Here is a 23,865-nt window from a genome sequence, read left to right on the forward strand (position 1 = left end):
CATCTTCTATATATACATATAGTAACAATAACACATGTTATAATAATTACAATTTTGTCAATAGCTTTCCACATCACCCAGGAGGTACTATTGTTGATGCGTTTTTTTTAAATGATTTCCCCTATAGGCTTATTCCACTAAATAAGAACTTGGCAGGAAAATCGAAATCGAAAATATTTTAATAGTCTTTTAATATTCTGGGTAAACCATAATTACATTCTATACACACTAACACCTACTTCGCGGTGTGGTGTCGAATTATATGTATAGAAAAAAAATAGCTATACAAGCTTTGCCTGTGTTCGGCTGTCCAAAGGTTGACATGTTCAAGAAAATCTTTTAATTTTGCGTCGCCTCCGAAAAGGTTGAAATGTATTTAATATACTACCTAACGAGTAAATAGGTTTCATTCATATCTGTTACGTAATTGTATGATTGAATGAAATAAAAATTACTTCATTAGGAAATAGAAATTATTTTATACTTTTTAGTGCATTTCAAAGTCGGCGTATTTTTTTTCTTAAAATTATTTTATTTCATACTTTTTAGTGGAATGGGGAGAATCGTATAGGATACTGTGAGACAGTTCTTCCGGGCTTTTTTTTGTCTGCGTAAATGCCATAAACATAATTAAGTATAACGTATTAGAAGGACATAAAAATCGTTCAAAGTTGGTTTCAAAAGTTAACAACAATTTTTGCTAATATCACGAAAACTAGAGTTTTCCGTCAATTATGCATAAGGAAAAACTCGTTCAAAATCATGCCACTAATAACGTATTAGAAGGACATTAAAATCGTTCGAAGTTGGTTTCAAAAGTTAACAACAATTTTTCGCTAATATCTCGAAAACTAAACCTTTCCGCGAAATTTGTATATGAACAATATTGTTCAGAATCATGTCCGTAATAAGATAAGGGAAAACTTTATTTCAAAAGTTGCCGGTTTTTTTGCAATAACAATACTTTGCAATTAAAAAATGAAAAATTTTTGGATAATGGTACCAATGAGGAGTCAGAACCTACCAGATGCAAAAGGTTTCGTTCCGATCGGTCCATCCAGCTAGGCGTAATCGGCGGGCGCACATAGAAAAAAAAAATATACTGATCGAATTGAGTAACCTCCTCCTTTTTCGAAGTCGGTTAAAAAATTCCTTTGATAACACTGCCTTGAAATGATTCCGTAAAATCGTATACAATATGCTACGACTCGTGTTAGTTTATTCCAAGATGAGAAACGTTCAAATATGCTATCGTCACATGTAGTTTTGCGAACAACAACTTTGCATAATTCCGGAGTATCAATAGGATGATGTTCTACAAGAGGCCACATATCTTCTGTTTGATAAAGCCATAGCGGTCCGTTTAACCATAATTGGTTTTGCAAAAATTCGGAAGGCATTTAACCTCGTGATGTAGCATCGGCCGGGTTCTCCAAAAAATTTACATGATACCACTCCTGAGGTTGTAAATAAGTTAGAATAATAGCTACGCGATTAGTATCAAAAGTTTTAAGCAAATGAGGTGAAGTATTTATCCAACATGACGCGATTGTTGAATCGGTCCATAATCTGATTTTTGTAAAGTTGAGTCGTACCGACTCCTTAACCTTGTGATACAATTTGGATAATAACACAGTTGCGCACAGCTCTAACCGTGGAATTGACACAGATTATACGAGTGCAACCCGCGATTTGGAAACTAATAAATGAGTTTGAATTTCTCCACGCAAATTGCAAGAGCGAATATAAATACATGCGACATATGCTCTTTCACCTGGTATCACAAAAACCGTGGAGTCGAATATCATGTGAGAAAAATAGGCTGCGGTATTGACTCATCCCACATTACATGGCCTTCCAAAGATCCTGCATAATGATTTTGGCCATTGAAATGACGGGACCTAATAAATCTAGTGGGTCGAACAATTGAGCGATATTAGATAAAATGAACCTTTTAGTAACGTGATATTGTGTATTGTTTGTATTCACACTATACGTGATTGTATCATTAAAAGAATTACAATAAATTCCCACCGCTTTCACCACTGTATTTGGATCTAACGCATGTGATTTCTCGGAAGATTGATTTGACAAATCCTCTAATAATTTAGGATCATTTGAAGACCACTGACGTAAATGAAAATTACCTAAACCCGTAAATTTGATTAGTTGATCGCGAAGTTGAATCTTTCGTCAACTGCATGTGCTCCCGTAAGAAGATCGTCTACATAAAAATCGTTTAAAAGCGCTTCTGATGTTAATGGAAACTGTTTACCTTCATCTTTAGCTAATTGTTGTAACGACCGAATAGCGAGAAACAGAGCGGAAGCGGTACCATATGTTGCGGTGTCTAGTCTGTATATCCCAATTAGCTGTTCGCGAGATTTACAGCAGCAGAGAATTTTTTGGCATAATGCATCGTTCTGATGTACTCGAATTTGTCGATACATTTTCTCAACATTTGCGGTGAGTACATAATTATATGAACAAAGACGGACTATAAAAATAAAAATGTCATCTTGTATTGTAGATCCTATTAATAACGTATCGTTGAGTGGCAGACCGTTTTCGCGGAGCCATCGAAAACGACTCTTAATTTTGTTTCAACATCTCATGATGAGGCAAATAATACCCCTGGGTCATTCCACGCCAAATCGATCACTTTTGGAAGTCACCATCTCCGATTTTGCTCTAATCGAAATATGTTGTAGTCCATGTGAAATTAGGGGGGGTTTAAGTCATCATTTTGCCGGTTTCGAATTTGTTAATGAATGACAGGTCGTCAAAGTTTGCAATTTTTGTCCGTTTTGGCGAAAATGGGGTCCATTTGGGAATTTTTTTCTCAGAAACTACTGAACCGATTTAGCTACATTTTTTTTTGTTTTATTCGTGAAGGTTTGGGCTATTTTAAAATATTTTTTTTGATTTTGTCAATTTGTTATAAAATGTTGAAAAATTTAAACAAATTCTTTTCTTGCGTTTTTCTCAATGAGGGGCGTAAAGGGTTAAAATTTAAAAAAAATATGGTCATATTCTTTGAAGTTTCCCCTTTAAAATGAGCCCTTCAGAACGCTGGAGCCTCGAAAATTGACGTCTCTACAAGCTGGAAACGGACGCGGGGTACCCTCATTTCACATAGGCGAGTCGCGCGTTCAGCTATTATGATCGGTTGTTTTATATCACTGGCCTCAAAACTATACAAGAAGACTTCGTACGCGATTAAATGACTCTGTTGGTACCTTGAAAAGTGTATTAGTAACCACTCTTGATCAATGACACATTTTTTAATCGTAATTTGATTTATAGATATTAGTTCCTACATTTATTATTTATGTTCTACAAAAAGGCATTAATACTCGATGGAAACCGCAAAATAAGATTGTTTTCTTCAATCGGGATGGGATAAGAGGAATTATGATCAAAAGTATGGAGTGCACCACCATGTGGGGTAGTCTTAGGAATTGTAGCAGGAAAATGTAATGACAACTATTTTATTACAATAAACACTGGGCTATCATTATTGTACAGACAAGTTTTACGTAGCATTTGTTTATTTGATAATGGCACAAAGCTTTGCAAATTTCCATTGCCTGTTATTCATAAAGCCGTTAAAAAATGAGTTTGTAAGCAATCAGCCTGTTTAATATATTCATTTTGTATTACATAATTAAATGCTATGTTTGATAAAGATGATTGTGCCCATTCAAATAAAACTGTAGGATTGGGAATTTGATTTTTTAACGGTCTTTGTAGGCTAGTGCGCATTGCAAGCCTTTGAATGCTATCCTCCAATACTATCCTTTACCATGACTTGTTGCAAAAGATTGCCATTCTGCAGAAACATCGAAATTATTAAAATGATAAGTTGAATTAATATAATTTCTTTTGCTTTTACATGTCGTAGCTGTTCTGTTAGTCATGTTATCTAGAACCTAACAACTTTTACGATTTTGACATTTTCAAACTGATGACGGAACAAACAGATCACAATGATATTACTTCAGAATTAAGTTTAACATATTACCAATACACTTTTCAAGGTACCAACAGAGTCATTTAATCGCGTACGAAGTCTTCTTGTATAGTTTTGAGGCCAGTGATATAAAACAACCGATCATAATAGCTGAACGCGCGGCTCGCCTATGTGAAATGAGGGTACCCCGCGTCCGTTTCCAGCTTGTAGAGACGTCAATTTTCGAGGCTCCAGCGTTCTGAAGGGCTCATTTTAAAGGGGAAACTTCAAAGAATATGACCATATTTTTTTTAAATTTTAACCCTTTACGCCCCTCATTGAGAAAAACGCAAGAAAAGAATTTGTTTAAATTTTTCAACATTTTATAACAAATTGACAAAATCAAAAAAAATATTTTAAAATAGCCCAAACCTTCACGAATAAAACAAAAAAAAATGTAGCTAAATCGGTTCAGTAGTTTCTGAGAAAAAAATTCCCAAATGGACCCCATTTTCGCCAAAACGGACAAAAATTGCAAACTTTGACGACCTGTCATTCATTAACAAATTCGAAACCGGCAAAATGATGACTTAAACCCCCCCTAATTTCACATGGACTACAACATATTTCGATTAGAGCAAAATCGGAGATGGTGACTTCCAAAAGTGATCGATTTGGCGTGGAATGACCCGTATATTGTTAGGTTGGATAACTCGGAAAATATCACTTTTTTTTATAATTTTTTAAAATTTTGATAAGAAATACGTCGCCAAGTAAAACTTTGACAGTTTTAAGCATTAAGGGGTAACACCACTCTAAGATTTTCAAAAAATCGATTTTTTTTTCTGGCTTAAATGATACTTTAGGGTCTTAAGATCAGAATGCAATTTGATTTATAGTGAAAGTCAAATTTTAAATGGTTCAATTATCAATTTCGCCGCAGCGCCTCAGAGCGGGCACTGAATACTCGCGCGGTATGCTGCAATTCATCGCTTTCGTATTATTGTTATCATTTAAAATAATAAGTTTACTTATTTCCTACAAAACAAACAGAAGTATCCAGAAAGCTAGAGAAGGTAGCAAACACCGATCTGGATAGCCAAATGTATAGTACAGGCATTGCAGATTAGCGGTGAACAGAGAATTTAAGGATCAAAATGTTCATAAAACTTCAAACGCGTTTTTCTCGAAACCAGTTTCTTCATACTGCATGGATTGAATTGAAATTTTTACAGTAGCTGCACAACAATATTGCCCTTGGAAGTACATAGCCGTTTTTTGATTAAATGTAAACTTTTTTTGCAAAAGTCGATTCATTCCTTAAAAAACGCATAACTTCCACAAAAATTGATTAATCAAAAAACCCCTACGTACTTCCGAAACCAATTGTATATAGATTATAAATTCTTTCGATTTTTTATCCCACGACTCATACATAACGAGAAATCCGTCCTCCCGTGGCGGTGTTTTTCCAAAATGCGTTTCCGACGATGGGCTCTGTCGCCACAATTTTGTACGAAAATGACAATAAAAAAATATTTTTTTGTAGTTCAATATGTGTTAAATTAACCCTCTGAAAAGAAATTCTTTTCCGTTTGTCGTTCTTCCAAAATAAATTGTCAAAGTTAGGCCTCTTTTTCGGGCTCTAGAGTGGTGTAACCTCTTAAAAAAATGCTCCTGGATTAATACAACCTTCTGATGTATATGGTTATATGTTGGAGTATCGCGATATGTCATTAGATGTCGCGAATTAACAAGATCGTTTTTCATTTGTTAATACATCGCGGATCGAGGGGACGCGCATTTTAGCGCCAGTGCGAGTGAAGACGCTGTATGCTAAAGATATATTGTATAACACACACTCTAAAGATTATAATAAAACTGCGTAAAACCAACAGGTTATGGGCCCAGGCCATTACAGTTTATAGCTGAGAATAGTGTGTGTAGTTTTTATAGTTGCAAGATGTATACTAGTGCACAAAATATTGAAAAATTGTCCGAGGGAAACTACGAAGCATGGCGGATGCAAATGAAGAGCGTGCTGGTATGTAACGATCTCTGGGGTTATACTAGTGGAGAAATTGTGAAGCCAGAAGATTAAGCAGCAGCGTTAAATTGGAAATAAAGAGACCAGAAGGTACTCGCACTCATCATATTAAGCACGGCAAGGACGGAATTGGGACACATTAGGAAAGCTACGTCTTCGAAGGAAGCGTGGGACGAATTAGTAAGAATTCATACGTTCATAGGTCCGGTAAGAAAAGCATTCTTGTATAGACAATTGTACAATTTAAGAAAAAGTCCGTCTGAAATAATGTCCCAATATTTGAATAAGTTCCAAGAAAAGGTAAATCTATTGGAAGATGTTGCTATAGAAATTCCGCCACTGTTGCAAACAATTATGCTATTGAGTAGTCTGCCTGATGATTACGAAAATTTCTGTGTAGCAATCGAGTCCAGAGATGCAATTCCTACAGTAGATTTTGTAAAAGGAAAATTAATAGAAGAGGAAGCAAGGCGTCAAGGATCGAATGGCATCAAAGAAGATGATGCATCATCGGCCCTGGTTTCTCGAAAAGTGTACGTGAACAGCGCGTACACACGTACACAGGCGAAATGCGCGGAACAAGCGGACCAGGCGGTACGAGCGGAACAAGCGGTACAAGCGGAACAGGCGGAATCAGCGGAACGGACGGAACAAGAGGAACAAGAGGTAATCAGAAGAAAGCAAGGTTTTCCGGAAACTGTTATAATTGCGGAAAATATGGGCATCCAGTCATTCGTTGTCGTGTAAAAAGAAAAGATCAAGGTAGAGCAAGCTAAGCGAATACTATAAGCGGACAGGAGGATTCGTTAGTTGCTATTTCGGCATTGATGTGTTCGACCGAAAGAAATGAATGGTACTTCGATAGCGGGGAAACTTCTCACATGTGTAATGACCGGAACGCATTTGAAACTTTGTCGGACGAAAAGATTACTAATATTAGTACGGCCGGTAAAGAAAACATAAAATCCTACGGTATAGGAGTTGTACGAATTAACGTTAGTTCGCATGGTAGAGTAAATCCGATAAAATTAGTGAATGCATTATATGTGCCAGATTTAAGAAGTAATTTGATATCGATCCAAGCTATTACGTGTTACGTCCCAGATGGTACCTTTGCTGATATCAATATGAAGGTCCGGAATCGCTCTTGAATTGACAATCTTTTAAACCACGCGGTACGTGTGCCCGTCGTACACCCTTGGACAAAAAGATAGCACATGTGTGCTATCTTTAATTTCTTGAAAACTACTTAGAATTTTTTAATGTAATACATACCATTTTAATTGTTACATGGCAGAGAGAAGGAACTTCTTAGTAAATATGGTTGACCTTGCTAGGTTTTTGAGCAAGCAGAAGAAATATACAAATAGTGCCGGCGAAATGATAGCACATTCACAGAATTTATACATGTATTTTCATAAAAAAAGAGAGTTACATTGCAATTAATACAAAGTTAATAATAAGTATATCCGCCTTTATTTTTTATTACTTCGAGTACCCGCTTTGGTAAGGATTTGTATAACTTTTTAATTGTATTTTGTGGCAAATTATCCCAATGTATCTTAATAGCTTCTTTTAATTGTTTAATATTATCATACTGTTTTCCATTCTTATGTACAGCACGTGCTAGTTCTCCCCAATAATTTTCAATAATATTCAGGCCCAGGGAGCATGCAGGTAACGGAAAAACCGATGTTTTCTCTTTGAAAAAATTGGTCTTCGACTTTAATTCGGAGAATTGCAGCATTGCCATGTTATAAAATAAATTTATCAGTGGTAATTCGTAGTGCGTGTTCAATATTTTGTTTTGAGAGTAAATTTATATATTTTTGAGAATTCATTTTTCCTTGAAGAAACTGTACATTTGTTTTGCCTTTGTATATACTCCGTTTAAATTCCAGCCCAAATCATTACACCACCCCCACCCATTTGTCTTTGTTTTTTTTACTAATCTTTTTTTTTTAAATCATGGTAGTAAAATGAAAATGTTAGTAAAAAAAAATTCGTTTTCATTTCTTCGAAGACAAATGGGTGGGGGTGGTGTAATGATTTGGGTTTAAGCGTAAGACTCTTCGGGCACTCCATCGAAGCCGCTTGAACCGCCTCAATCGTCCCGAAACGATGTCCTTTAAGGCTTCTTTTAATGCGAGGGAACAGAAAGAAATCAGAGGGTGCCATATCTGGACTGTGGGGTGGTTGGGGTAGTGTTGTCATGTTGTGCTTCGTGAGTGTCTGTCTCACAGTTAACGACGTGTGACTCGGCGCGTTGTCGTGATGGTGCATTTGCAAATCGTCGGTTACGATTGAATGAACAGTGGATTTCGCTAAATTTAATTCCTGTACAATTAAACGACTGCTTAAACGGCGATCGTAATTCCAAATTTCTCGCACTTTGTTGACATTCGTATCGGATCGGGACGACGTCGATCGTCCAACGCGTTGCTCGTCTTCGACGTCTTCACGGCCATCTTTAAACTTTTTGTGCCACTCAAAAATACGCGTTCTGGATATGAAATGGTCCTTGTAAGCTTGACGAATCATATCAAATGTCTCCGTAGCAGATTTATTTAGCTTAACGCAAAATTTAATGGCACAACGCTGCTCGACGGTTCGTTGCATCTTGAATCTCGACGAGAACGTTAAATACGCTTCCACTTCAAGCACGATATAAACAAAACAAATGGTGGAATACAAATGAACCTTGATTTCTATTATACATAACAATCTCCTGCATCGATCTAGTCAATAAAGATTGTTCCCTGACCTTCCAAACTAGCAGCAAAAAATCAGTCCCGATATTTATTGGACAAACCCTGTATGTACTTAATAATAATAATAATCCTTAGACAAATAGTCCTTAAACAACTAGATCAAACGTCGTCGCACGACGTCACATACGGAAAAACAATATAAAGTGAAGTTCTTGAAAGACAATGCAAAAGTGATTAGACAGGATGGCTGGTTAGTTTTTGTCGCGTCTAAAAGGAATTATATGTACGTAGTTAAAGAAACGGTTAATCATAGAGTTTATAATACTATTAACGATCCTAATGTAAAATTGAAATTATGGCATGAACGATACGGACATTTAAACTACGATTATTTAAGAGCGTTAGCCAATAAGAATGTGGTATACGGATTAGATTTCTCGTCGAAAAGTCAAAAATTGCCTTGCGAAATATGCAATCAAGCTAAAATTCACGAATTACCATTCGCGAAAGGTACGAATCCAGCGAAAAATGTTTTAGAGTTAGTACATACAGATATTTGTGGCCCGATAGATACAAAATCGCATGGAGGTGCGCGTTACTTTGCGACACTTATCGACGATAGAGCGAGATATGTAGAAGTAGTATTTTTGAAATCTCGTAGTGACATTTCAGAAGAATTTAAAAAGTATTAGCTGCGTGTCAAAAAGCAAACAGGATGTAAAATAGTTCAATTGCGTAGTGATAATGCCAAAGAATATGTCAGTCAAGAATTTAATGAATATTTAGAAAGTCAGGGCATCACTAGACAACTATCAGTTCCGTACACACCGCAGCAAAATGGAGTCGCAAAACGTGCAACTAGAACAATTGTCGAAATGGCGCGCGCAATGCTGATACAATCGAATGTTCCAAGGGGTTTGTGGGCCAAAGCCGTGAGTACAGCGGTATTTTTAAGAAATAGTTGCCCTTCAAAGGCAAACGGTGGGGTGACACCTTATGAGTTATGGTTAGGATACAAACCAAATGTCAAATTTTTAAGAATTTTTGGATCGCAAGCAACATTTTTACGAAAGGGGCAACAGTATTCCAAATTTGAGACAAAGGGAGAAAAGGCAATTCTTGTAGGATATTCTATTGAAACAAAGACGTATAGATTATGGATTCCGGGTGCTACAAAAGTAATTAAAAGTCGTGACGTTCGTTTTATTGAAAATATGAGTAGTAAGATAGATTGTGTAAATATAGAGTTATTGTTTGATGAGAATAAGATAAATGAAGAAGAGATACTAGAAAACGGGTCTATAGAGGAATCCACAAGTAGATTCGAAGATGAGACGTTAGAGAATTTGTATGAAAATTTAAACTCCGAGACATACGAATACATAGATAATGAATTAGGTCAGGACAATTCAGAGAGAAAAAGAGCGCGTGGTAGGCCAAAATTAATTAAAACTGGAGAAAGAGAACAAAAAACAGTATCAGATGGCAAAAGTTGCAATAGGTCCGGTAGACAACGATCCAGAAACGATAGAAGGAGCCATAGATAGACCAGATAAAGAGCAATGGCTAGAAGCTATGAAAAGTGAATACAATTCATTGTTAGAATGTAACACATGGGAGTTAGTCGATAGAATACCGGAAATGAAGATAATTTCTTGTAAATGGATTTTCCATATAAAAAGGCTCCAAAACGACGAAATAGATACATACAAAGCTAGTTACTCGCGGTTGTGAACAGAAATATAATGTAGATTACTTATTGTTAGATGTATATGCTCCAGTTACTCGAATACAAACTGTAAGGACGTTGTTGGCAGTAAGTGTAGAAATGGACTATTATGTTCAGCAAATGGATATACTAACTACTACGTACATACAAGGCGAATTATCGGAAACAGTATACATATATGGAGCAACCGCCGATGTTTGGATATAATAAAAATAAAGTATGTCGTTTGCATCGTCCGATATATGGATTAAAACAGTCTGGCCGTGCGTGGGAAAATAAATTAAATGAAAAATTAAAGAAGATCGGTCTGTACGCGTCGAAAGTAGAACCATGTGTATATACTGGTGTGGCGGACCGCCGTCGAAAATTCTTGACGCGCGCGAACGCTCGCTATACGGCGCGAGCGTGGAAGAACATTCGCGAGCCCATGCGCTGGAACATTCGCGACGAGGCGCGTGCGGCGAGGCGCGCGCGAGAACGTTCGCGAGCCAGAACGTTCCCGAGCCAGAACGTTCGCGAAAAACAATCGACTATATAAATCGGCCGGTTCGCGATCAATCAGTCAGTCGATGTCCAGCTCGCACACCGTACACTCCAAGAGTCAACGCGCGTTTCCATTTCTGTACAAAGTCCAATTTTACAGTTTGTTGTTGTAGTTTCTAGTACATAGTTAATTACTTTAGTCTGTAAATAGTTAAACGTTTATTTTAATAAAATAGTTAAGTTATTTAATCCGCGTAATTAATCCACGCAACCACTTCACTGGCAATATAGATGACCAGGTTGTGATAATTGTAGTCTATGTAGATGATTGGCTGTTAGCACCAAAGTCATTAGAAGTATTTCGTAAAGTAAAATTAGAATTGAGTAAAGTTTTTAAAATGAAAGACTTAGGGCCAGTAAAGGAAATGCTCGGAATATGGATTGAAAGGAAGGAAGATACAGGGTCGATTAAAATTTCACAAAGCAAATATATAAAGAAATTAATAGAAAAGTTTGAGATGAACGAATGTAAACCTGTATCTACTCCATTAGCTTTAGGTATTAAATTGTCGCGGGAAATGGAGCCAAAGACCCCTGATGAAACAAAGAGAATGGAAAATAAGCCGTATAAAGAATTAATAGGAAGTCTCCTTTCCTTAGCTAACACCACGAGGCCCGATATATCATTTATAGTAAGAGCGTTGAGCAGGTATAATATAAATCCAGGCCTACAATACTGGAAGTGTGAGAAACATGTCATCCGTTATTTGAAACGGACACTAGACTACGCGATAATGTATCGAAAGACGGGAAAACTTTTGTATGCGTATATAGACGCGGATTGGGCCGGCGATCAGGACGATCGCAAGTCATGTTCAGGAAGTGTGCATATTTTGGCAGGAGCTCCAATAAGTTGATTCTCCAAGAAGCAAACTACTGTGGCCCTTTCGACGATGGAAGCCGAAAATGTAGCTCTTTCTGAGACAACGAAAGAAACTATACATTTGCGTAGACTGATTAAAGAAATATACGGGAATGAGTATGTGAGTGGACCGACAGAGACTTCGTGTGATAATCAGAGCGCTATAGTGTTAAGTAAAGAAAAGATGCTCCACCAAAGAAGTAAACACATAGAGATTAACCCTTAACGAACGAGCGCATTTTTCTAAAACTATGACCAGTAGGTCGACGGATTTTTAAGAAATTAAGTGCTTCATTTCCAGAGCGAGAGAAGGTGCATAATTAATATCGCTTTATTGGATTTTATAAAAACTTACCGGAATAATAGGTAGTATATGAACAGATATGTCCATACAAAAGCTCACTAAAGTGAAAATTTCAGAAAAATAATAAGAATTGAAATAAACAAATAGATGCGTGTATGTAATGTATAGATTTGTATACATTTATAAATTTATTTTTTATAGTTTAACGATATATTTACACAAAATTACTTATATTTTTTTTGTGTGTGGTACTTCTCCCAACAGTCCCCAATGTGAATACCAGGTTTTTTACTACAAGTATCGCAATAATTACGTGTTTCCCGCCTTCCTCCCGGCGTTTTTCTATCCGAGCAAACAACGCAATCTTTTTTTGTACCTGTACGAATAACGTGAAATTTTCCGTCCAACCTGTCTTCTGTTTGTAAGTTCGATGCCCGACGTTGGGGTTGCGCTGGTGTTCTAAAGTCACCCCTTAATTGTTCTACCAATATTTTCCTAAATTTTAAATGTGAAACTGGCTTCAAATTCATCTGTTGTCTTTGTTGTTGGTATATTATGTATGAATTGACGCACCAAATTTCCAATCCCCAGAAAAACAGCTTTCTCCACCATTTTAAAGATTTTCTGAGAAAACTATATGACACTGCATAATGGTCTGCGCGGTCAACTCCACCCATAGATTTAGTGTAATTTGTTGCAATGTCTGGCTTGTCAATCGATATTTCTTCACCACTACGTATTTTTCTATTTACTTGGGTAATTTTTGCTGTATCCCAAGTACTCAGCATGGTGACAACTTTTTTGTCTTTCCATGCTAACACTAATGTGTTACGTTTCCTCAGAGCAATTCTATTTTTTATAGTAAATTTCGGTTTTTTAATTTCTTCAGGTAATCCTTTTCGGTTTGGTTTTATCGTGCCCGTAAGATGGCATTTCAGTTTTAGCAATTCGGTAGCTAAAGATAAACTTGTATAATACCGATCTGTGAACATATGATATCCTTCAGCTGATGAAATTTTTTCTAATAATTTTTTATATAAGTATAAAGGTATTCTGGTAGTTACTGGAAGTTCCGAATTTGGAAGATTTTCTGTTGTTATAGAACCATAGTATGGCAGAATAGAGTACACATATCCAGATTTCGAATCGGCTAAAACATATATTCTTATACCCCATTTAGTTGGTTTTATGGGATTATAGGTAATGAAACCAATTTTGCCTTTAAACTGAACTACTGCTTCATCTACCGAAATACATTGTTCTGGTATAAAGTGCTGTGAAAACTTAGAATCTATGTATTCCAAAAAATTACTTGCTCTTTGAATTCGCGTCTTCAAAGATGGATACCCAGGCGGATTTTCCTTCAAGTGTAGCATTCAAAATATTTGATTGAAACGATCCTTTGTGAATGTATCAGAATAGAATGGAATTCTGCTAATATTGCTTGTTGACCAATATTCAAATTTATTTTCTAACGGCATTGTGCCCATATTGAAAATTACAGAAAGAAAAGGCCAAAATTCTTCTTTTTCTACATTTTTCCAATTATTCCAAATTGATCGTTTTGTCAATCTCTTTCCACTTATTTTGCTATTTGCATAATTATTAGTTTCTTTTATTATATTATCAACTAATTCATCAGTAAAATACAACTTGAATATATCGATAGGCTCAACAATATTAGGAGAAATTTGTGGCCCTGTAACTTTTGGAGATACTGTAAATTTTATTTGTTGGAAAATATCATCTCGTTCAGTAACATTTTCCCATTCGCTTGAGTCGTCATTATCACCGTTTATATTTTTGCTCTGGCTGAGTTCATCATCAGTATCACTATCCGTAATACGCATAACACGTTTTTTTTTAGGAAGTATGTCACTATCAGAACTATCGTAATTATCACTTTCATGTTCATCTACTCCATTTCTCCAATTTTCTTTTTCAAACACATAAAATTCATCTTCGTGTTAGAAAATCCCAGTGACTCACCCTAACAAAGCAGGGACGACGGGCACATGGCCGTCCTACGACGACCATCGCGGGGTAGAGGCCTGACGTCCGGGCCATAAAACAACCCTAGGGCCTCAAGTTTCGCGGGGACTAGGAAACCTCGCGGAACGGGAAGAGGGCATTCGTTTAGAGACCTTTGGAAAAGGCGTTCGTCCACAGACCTTGGAAAGGCATCCTTCTCTTGAGGACGCTATTTCGCCCACGGATTCAGTAAAAATATATAATATCTTTGAAACCGAACTTAGTTAGCGTTTCAAGCATTTTTCTACCTCGTCTTACAAGTCAGAAGTGGGATACACCTAAAGAGGTTCGATAAACCTCGCGTTTTAAATCCGCTCGTGATATACAGTGCCAATTTTAGACGTTTTAACGCGGTTGTGTCTGTGAGTAGTGAGACAAGTAATAGTGTGTTTTGGTGACAATGGTTCGTTCAAGCAGGAAGTCGTGTAGGTCATCTCGGGATTGTTCACGGGGACGTTTGCGCGAGCGTGAACAATCGAAGGACTTCGTGCATAAGGGAAAAAGTGTACGCGATCGTTCGCGAGAAGATTCGCGAAACCGTTCGCAAGATGATTCGCGAAATCGTTCAAGGTACGAGCGAGAAAATCGTTCGCGAGGGCGAAATGTGTACGATAGTGATCGTTCTAAAGATCGGGATCATGGTGAATCTCGTGACCGTGGACGCGATGAATCGCGGGACCGAAAAAGAGACACTTTGCGAAACCGCAGATGTAGCGAATCGCGAGATCGTTGGCGTCATAGTTCGCGGGATAATTCATTGGACAGTTATTGTGAATCTTTGCATAATGATGCATGTGCAGAACGAAGGCGTTCATGGGATCGTGAACGGAATTCAGCGTGTGGACACTCGCGCCGTCGGAACCGTTCGATGGACAGTTCTGGATCAGAGAATTTACGTGCGACGGTAAAATGTTTAAGACAACAGCTTCAAGCGGTGCGTTATCGGCCAGGGAATGAGGAATTCCTGATACCGAAGTTCGACCCTGCGAAAGATAGTGCGGATGTGGAGCAATGGACACGTCAGGTTGATCGCATAGCGCGGCGATATAATTGGAGTGACGACGATATATTGCTAGTTGTTGCTCGAAGTTTAAAGGGACATGCACGACGTGTGTATGATGAGGAGTTAGTCAACGATCATACGTGGAGGTCGTTGAAAACGATTCTATTGAGACGTTTTAAGAAGCCCTTACCGTTTGCGCGATTATTATTGGAAGCAGCCACCTATACGGCCAGTGCCGGACAACATTTGGGAGATTATTGTTTCGAAAAGTTGTCGAAATTGCGTGCTCTCAAATTGGATATTCCGGACGCTTACCTGGCAGACGCGGTAATCGGCGGCATCCAGGATGAAAACGTGACCAGGACCATCAGGTCAAAACGGTACAAGGACGCAGACGAACTGTACGCAGCAATGAACGAGATGGGAGCTATGCCGCAACGGACAGATAGCGAAAATGAAAACGAAGTATTTACGCCGACGGGAAGCCCTGGGTCTTCGACGACCGAGGGATAGATTCAACAATCGGCGGTGATATGTTATAATTGCAGGGAAGTTGGACATTTCTCTGCCCAATGCAGCAAAGAACGAAGTATTTGCACGTTCTGCAATAAATCGGGGCACTTGGATAAATTTTGTTTCAGGTTAAGACAGGTTAATATTGAACAATGAGCGATATATTGGCGTTTACGCATTGACGGTGACGGCAGCAAAAACGGACAACGATACGGTTGGACTCGGCGAGAGGCCAGCAGGTATCAACAGGGAGACTTAGTAACGGCCAAAATGACCATTGACCGAACGACGGGAGAAAGCAGGTAGCTTTGTTCCAAAATCAAAGAGCCGGTCAGGATGTAGCAGACACGTAAATAACTGTTACGAAGTCAAGGGTTTAATAAAGGGAGGTAGACGAGTCAAACTCGCTTTCCTGGTAAAATTGAAATCTTGAGTTGTAGACGGTATGTTAATGTATGTTCTATTCTCGTTCTGTTTAGTGTTATCACGAGTATGTAACTCGTGGTAGTTAGTACACGGCAACAGCAGCGGTCGAAGGTCACCGGTTACAGCTGTTGCTTATGGATATCATCATCTTCGGCAGCATGAAATAAGTCATCGCTGGAAAAGAAGATGTTTTGTTACATCGTGTCGGGGCGATAGAGATTGGCCCCGGCCGATGCTGCTGGTGTGATGCTTGTAGAGGTGGCGTGGCCACTTGCAAGATCATACTGAAGCTGTCATGTCAGTGAGCAAGGTTGCTACTGAATGATGGAAAGAGGTCCTAATTGTCAACGGTGAAATGTGTTCGCTGTTGTTTGGTTACCACCTCTTCGCCGAATTCCAGTAGTGGTGGTGCACAACTACTACTGGAGACCGATGAGCGTTTCATGGTGATAGTTCTTATTGCCTGATCTGCGAAGCCGACATGTCAGTGAGCAGGGTTGCTACTGAATGTTGAGAAAAAGGTTCCGATTGTCAACGGTGAAACGTGTTCGCCGTTGTTCTATGACGTCCTTTTAGCCGGAGGCCAGTAGTGGTGGTGCACCACTACTGGATACGATGAGCGGTCACGACAATAGTTCTTATTGTCTGATTCGCGAAAGTGTCATGACAGAGAGCAGATGCTGCAGACTGTCATGATGAAGACATCAGATTCTTCAAGCAGCAAATGGCAGCGGAATACCAGAGACATCAGTAAGGGGTTGCAACTTGGCAACTCTGACGAGATCCAGAAATCGAGCGATGAACAAGAGTCATCGCTGATAAAAGCTGATCAACGGCAAAGGCAAAAGCCGTGACCAGAAAGGGGAGTAATAGTGGCTACTATTTATCGATTATTCGTAGAATATTCTTTCGAGGCTCGAATTGATACTTTAGAGATTGAACAATATACTCAGGCAAATGCTGAATCTTTTGTTACAGAAACCTATTGAAAACCATGCTTGAGGACAAGCATATTTGCAGGCTGGCCGAGTGTTAGAAAATCCCAGTGACTCACCCTAACAAAGCAGGGACGACGGGCACATGGCCGTCCTACGACGACCATCGCGGGGTAGAGGCCTGACGTCCGGGCCATAAAACAACCCTAGGGCCTCAAGTTTCGCGGGGACTAGGAAACCTCGCGGAACGGGAAGAGGGCATTCGTTTAGAGACCTTTGGAAAAGGCGTTCGTCCACAGACCTTGGAAAGGCATCCTTCTCTTGAGGACGCTATTTCGCCCACGGATTCAGTATATATATAAAATATATAATATCTTTGAAACCGAACTTAGTTAGCGTTTCAAGCATTTTTCTACCTCGTCTTACATTCGTTACTAGAAAATTCCAGGTTTCTACTGGTACTTGGTTCTTCAACACTCCTTTTCTTTGCCATATTTTATAAGGCTTAAATTATGAATAGAAAAAATAAAAATAGCGCGCATGTACGCACGACTTCGTTTCTCTTCTAACAGATAGTGCTCCGAAAATGACGATAACAAACTTTATTAATCGTAAATAAAATGATGTATTTTCGCTCGATGCTCGGAGAGGAATGAGAGGAATGCGCACCAGAGTGTGACAAAAAACAATTGCCGATTGCCCTTCATTGCTGCATGTATAATTAAAGCCAAACCTACAGTTTCCTAAAATATCACGTCATGCCGCGTGTATGGCGGCATTCGATTTTTTTAGAATATTTACAATGTCGCGAGTATGGCGGCATTCGTTCGTTAAGGGTTAAGTTTCATTTTTGTAGAGATACTCAGAGTAAAGGGTTAATTTTAATTAAGTTTGTTCCGACAGACGAAAATGCGGCGGATATACTGACAAAGCCTTTGGTGAAGGATCGACATATAAATTGCGTGCGTTCATTAAACATGTTAACCATTTAGTTTGTAATGAGTGTGCTCTGATGATATACATACATATCTCCATAAAGGGAGTGTTGGAGTATCGCGATATGTCATTAGATGTCGCGAATTAACAAGATCGTTTTTCATTTGTTAATACATCGCGAATCGAGGAGACACGCATTTTGGCGCCAGTGCGAGTGAAGACGCTGTACGCTAAAGATATAATGTATAACACACACTCTAAAGTTTATAATAAAACTGCGTAAAACCAACATTATAGAATATGGAAAAATTTCGCGCATGAAATATCAAATCTTGTACCTACGTTTTTACAAATTAACCTACAGGCATGGGACATAATTATCAAAATGTGTCCTTTAATTCATAATCAATTGTCCGCACCGAGGTATAAAAAACTGTTTAAGTACGCATGGTTACGGTGTGGTTGCATCAGTAACAGACCGGAACATTTTGATAATCCTGTTGACTTTAGTTTCAATCAAATTAAAACTATGTCACTTTTACAAAATATGCGCTGACAAATACTGATATCCATTTCGACTTTATAATACATAACATTATTACATCTATGGGATGAGGACTCAGCAGGGAAAAACAGCAACACTACTTTTCCACCTTTAACTTTCCGTTTTATTTTACAAGAGTGGCCTACGACCGAACTCTAAGACTCATAGTGATGAACTGACTAACTTTCGTACTGTCACAGACGCTGATAATGCGGATTTCTCAAACGCGGAGAATCAGCATATTAGGAATATATACATATAGAGCGAACGCGCAGCGGCGCGACACGAATAATATACGTGAAATGAACTATTCACCGTTTGTTTACTGACCAGTGGTAGTTAAGTATTTGTGTTTAGGAGTGTTTACCCAAAGTTATTTGTATAATTGTGAATAAATAAAAATAGTATTTGTCGTTGACGAACTATCAACGGCAAACCATTTCTTTTTTAAAAAAAAGTGTTCTTTATTGAGGACGTGACAGTACTTAAAACACGCACCCCCACACACCCTGACGCATTCTCACTCGGAATCATTCTTTCTTCTTCCAAATCGAATCGCTCTCACTCTAAACCAATCATTCAACGATACACGCGTATTTCTCAGGCATTCTTCGAACTCGGACACCCAACGCGACACTCGAACTAATGATCGAAACATTCTCTCGCAAACGCTACGCAGCATCCACTCGGACTCAGGCAAACAATTCGTTAACGCATCTCATTCACACCTAAAATCTTTAAGCCTAGACTAAATATAATAAATTAGGCAAGGACGTGGCGGCCGCTAAATTGATGCCACACATCTTTTACGTTTATTACCGTTTATAATTGTTAAATTATTAATAAATTTAGCATATAGCGACATCTTACAGTATTAGAAATGATGTACGATGTTAGTAACAAAATAACTGAATATTAGAAACAAAATGATTGAATATTGCACTTCCGTCTTGTCGTTAGAAAAATGTAAGCGTTCGTGATATGTTTGATTTGAAGAAAAAGTAATCCCTGTTTAAATGGTTAATCTTTAAGTTAAAATGTTTGTTGTTTGTGTTCTTTATTAAATAATTTGTTCGTGTTCAAAAGTGCATTATTAGTTTTTTTTATTTTCCATAATTCTGATTATTTAACAATAATACATTAGAAGAGCATTTCAAAATAAAAGACATAATTTTTAAAATTATAAAAAAATGATATTTTCAGAGTTACTATACATATATTTTACAATCGTGAGGCAATTCTTAATCAACAGATGCAATTCCTTTAATTGTACGTACTTTATATTATCATGAAGATATTACACTTCTTACACGTACAATTTTCGCGTTAAAATCTTCCGTGCGTCGAAAACTGCAACCAGTACGCGCCCGTAACGCGGAACAAATAGGATATCTGACTCGGACCCCATATTCTTATAAAGACACCTATGGACCCTTAAGTTCTTTTTTTAAATAAATTAGTCGAAAATATGTAATATAATACAATTATGTATAGAAATCAGTCGTGCCTCGAACGGAAGGAATAAAATGTACGCATAACTCTAACTATAGTAATATATTTTGCATGAGAGAAATTAAAAATTCCAATTTATCCGTATTTTGTCTTTGGACCCATAGTTTATGTATGTGAAATTTGATCAAAATAGTACAACGTTTTATTAAAAAAATTTGCAAAATAATGTTAATTTTTAACATATTTTTTAAACAAATAAATTTTCCAAAAATCCACTTACGCCATATAAATTGGCCTTCTAAAACAGAAAAATTTGCACTTTGAATTTTTTGTTTAGGCCTAATAGTTCCCGAGATATTTGCGAAAATAGTTTCTTCAACCCCAACTTTAAGGGTTATTTTCATTACTTCAGAGTGGCTGTTTGCCAATAAAAAAAATACGTGTCAAATATTTTTCGAGTTCTATAACATATAAAAATTGCATCAAAATCGGCATGTATCAATTGGGTGATGTTCCTTGTAAGTCCGACATGTCCTTCCCACAACCCTTTTTATACCCAAAAGTGGGGGCAAAGAGTGATGGTGGAAACAGTGGGAACAAATCAACGCGAAATTTTCGTATGACAAATCTCCCTCACGTTGATCCAGAGTTACCAGAAAATTCCTATAAGATACCAAATAAAAAGATCTCTATTGGTGGGAAAGCTAGGCTAGACTAAACTGTTTATTCGCGTTGGACTCGGGCTACACTCGAACAACCAGTTTGAAAATGTTCAGCTTATGTAACAGATACAACAAAAGATATAAATTGCGTTTTGCCCTGGAATTACCCTTCAAGTAAGGGTAGAACGTTCTATAAGCTGATATGTTCATTGATTAATATGGTCTGAAGGCACTTTTGACCTACTTATTCGGCTTTACCCTTTAGAATCTTGGAAGCCTGCGGAAGTAGGAATAGAAAACATGAAAATTTCAAAATTCAAGAATTTGTAATATTGAAATTTAATATTTAGGAATTTAAAAGTTTAAAGAATTAGAGAATTGGAAGTTTGTGGATTTTAGAGTTTGGGAATTTAAGGATGAGGAAGTTTGAAATTTTGAAATATTTGAATACTTGGAAAATTTAGGAATTAGATTTACTATAATTACTCTACTTATTATTTAACATTAGTATGTCATAATGTGTACGATCGCAAACTCACGTAATAAGATAAAAATGAATCGAGTTACTACTTGATTGCTATGCTCGATGGCAACTTAATGTCGTGAGGACGAATTTGGATTGGTACAAAGAAATGGTGATTGTTAAAAACTCAACACTTAATTTATTTTGACATAACTCCTGGTGCTGAATGTTACAAATGTGTTTACGTTAGTGTTTTAATTTATTCTGTCGTTGCTTCATTTTCTCTCAAAAAAGGAAAGCTTTTGGAATAAGAATCTATGGTGGGATGGTAGGAAAAGTAGGAAGGAACTATGTAAAAAGAGGGAACTTTTAAGTTCCATTGAGTCCCTCAATGTTTATGAAGTTATAAGTATCGTGACCCTATACTATACGGTGTGCTATCTCATCGTACATAATGAAAAGCCATTTAAAAAGATTGAGCAGTTAGTTACAACTAATATTCTACATTCAGATTACATCCATCAATCCTACAATTTAAGTTTACAATTAATTCCATTCTGAAATCCGAGGTTCAGATTTCAAACAAGATTTTGTTATTAGTTCAATATTATCAATAAAAAACAATATGAATTATTTGATAGAAATGCAACCTTGAACTTTTTAACTTTCCCAAAACTTAACAATGAAGTGTTTCGTGATTAGGAAATGACGAGGGATTTTACAGTCAATAATTTTTTTAACATTCATATCATACAATTAGTGTTAGCACCACTCACCGCAAGAACAATTGCGAATATAGTTAAAACATATTCGTTTTAATGCAATCATGCTTGTTTCAAAGAAAATGATCTAATTTTTTCATAATGTATATCATAATTGCAGCGATAACTGCTTGTAACCTTTAACGTTTATGCACTATCAACAAATTTGTAGAATTAGACAGTTTTTCTATAATTGAGAAGCTCAAAAACGTAATTTCATATCACAAAGGCGTGGTTGCATGTCATTAGTCTGAACTGGATATGTTGGAAAGTAGATTTTACATGCGCATTCCGCTATGCCCTTTCTGGAGAGACGTTTCTCTGCGTTTAACGCTGTGTCACTAAAGTGTACAAAGCGTTTCGTTGACGCCACGCCGCGACGGTTAATGTTCAACAAATTCTTGACTGACCAGTATAAACTGTTGGAAATATTTAATCTGTACACTTTGAAAAACTTTGCACTTCTTACTTAATATCCAAAATAAAAAAAAAATTTAAGTGATTTTTAAAGCGTCCGGAGAATATTTCTGAAAAAATTTATAACAACAATGTTAACTGTTATTACTCTTTTATATAAGTAGATATTTTGCAAAACAGTTTACACGGTCAAATTTGTAACTATAAAATAAACAAATTTTTAAAGACAGCCCTTTTTTCTATTATAAAAAGATTTCAAAATATTGAGAAAAATATGTTTTCCATCCTCTTCGACGACTGTTTTCGCCAATTAAATACGAAGGATTGCTGGATAAAAAGAATACGAGTAAAAAACTTTTTTGATAACTATGTATTGTATAAATTTCATCAAATTCAGTAATTAACACGTGCAGAAAATTCATTGAAAGATTAAAGAATCACAGCGCATTAAGCATTTACGTGATCTATTAAAAGATTCAATATTGATTAATTTTAGCAATATTAATATTTAATATTTAATATTTAATATTTAATATTTAATTTTAGAGTAATTCGGATTTAGTTATTTAAGTAAGTGGAGCAACATGTGATAAAATTATACAAATTTTTATTCTAACAATGTTTTGATCACAATTTAAAATATTCTTCAGAAACACTATTTCATTTAAAATGAATACTTATTCTCTTTTACTTATGGATATTTCTGTATATTATGGTTGATAATTTTGCAACATTTTTGTTATGATACTTTATTAATATGTTGTTTTATATATTTTTCATATCATGGGTATGATTTAAATTTATGAAATCATGTGCATTGTTTTTTTCTAGTATTTGGAGCGTTATTTAAGTAGTATATTTTATCAAGCTTTCACTATTTCATACCGTGTAATTCTGTAGATACCGTGTAATTGTATTATATTATACTGTTCTAGATAATGTAAAACTTTTGTTGAAAAGAATAAATAAAAAATGTGTTATAGATGTGTTATAGATATTGTTATAGTTGTCGATTTGGACGATGGACATTCAAGACGCTTTACACAAAGCTGTATTTCGTCCACAATAATTAAAAATCGCAACAACTTTTATCAATAATAAAAGTCCAAAAAGGATCTAAAGTGAAAGCGAAATATTGCAATCAAGCAAACGCATATGAAATATTGTTACCAATTATTCTAAAGTGCAGATGATTAGACAAAATGTATTTTAAAATTAAATGTTATCCGTATCTATACATATAATCTAGGCTCATTTGACAGCTCCTAATTCATATTTGTGAAAGCATTTTTTTCTTGTAAAATCTTCTTAAAATCATATTAAATGATAATTATCATGCTTAATTTTTGTTAACTTCTAATTTTTATCAATTATGCAACAAAGTAAGTAATTCAAATTAAGGGCAAAGATTATTTTCACTTATGGTTCATTCAAATCGTTTAATATTAAAATGAAATAAAGTATAACGTTTGTTAGCGTCAACGTATTTTGGAGAGTCGTCGAGGTGTCACAGACCCTGATAATGCGGATTCCTCAAACGCGGGGAATCAGCATATTAGGAATATATATAGAGA

The 23,865-nt window shown here is 36.6% G+C and overlaps 2 protein-coding genes across 8 annotated transcripts in view; one reads left to right on the top strand and one right to left on the bottom strand.

Annotated features, from left to right (window-relative positions):
* Window positions 1-17,443, top strand: part of LOC143265284 (uncharacterized) — a 392,112-nt gene extending 374,669 nt beyond the window's left edge. For all 4 annotated transcript variants that reach the window (XM_076536545.1, XM_076536543.1, XM_076536542.1 and 1 more), the window contains one exon: window positions 14,120-17,443. In XM_076536545.1, the coding sequence (XP_076392660.1) occupies window positions 14,580-15,695 (1,116 nt within the window). In that variant the 5' untranslated portion in view covers window positions 14,120-14,579 and the 3' untranslated portion in view covers window positions 15,696-17,443. The remainder of the gene's footprint in view (window positions 1-14,119) is intronic.
* LOC105663968 (cyclic nucleotide-gated channel alpha-3-like) overlaps window positions 1-23,865 on the bottom strand; it is a 1,281,713-nt gene that overhangs the window by 891,789 nt on the left and 366,059 nt on the right. The gene's annotated exons all lie outside the window — the stretch shown is intronic.

Source organism: Megachile rotundata, chromosome 10 (genome assembly GCF_050947335.1).
Source record: "Megachile rotundata isolate GNS110a chromosome 10, iyMegRotu1, whole genome shotgun sequence".
Classification (NCBI taxonomy): Eukaryota; Metazoa; Arthropoda; class Insecta; order Hymenoptera; family Megachilidae; genus Megachile; species Megachile rotundata.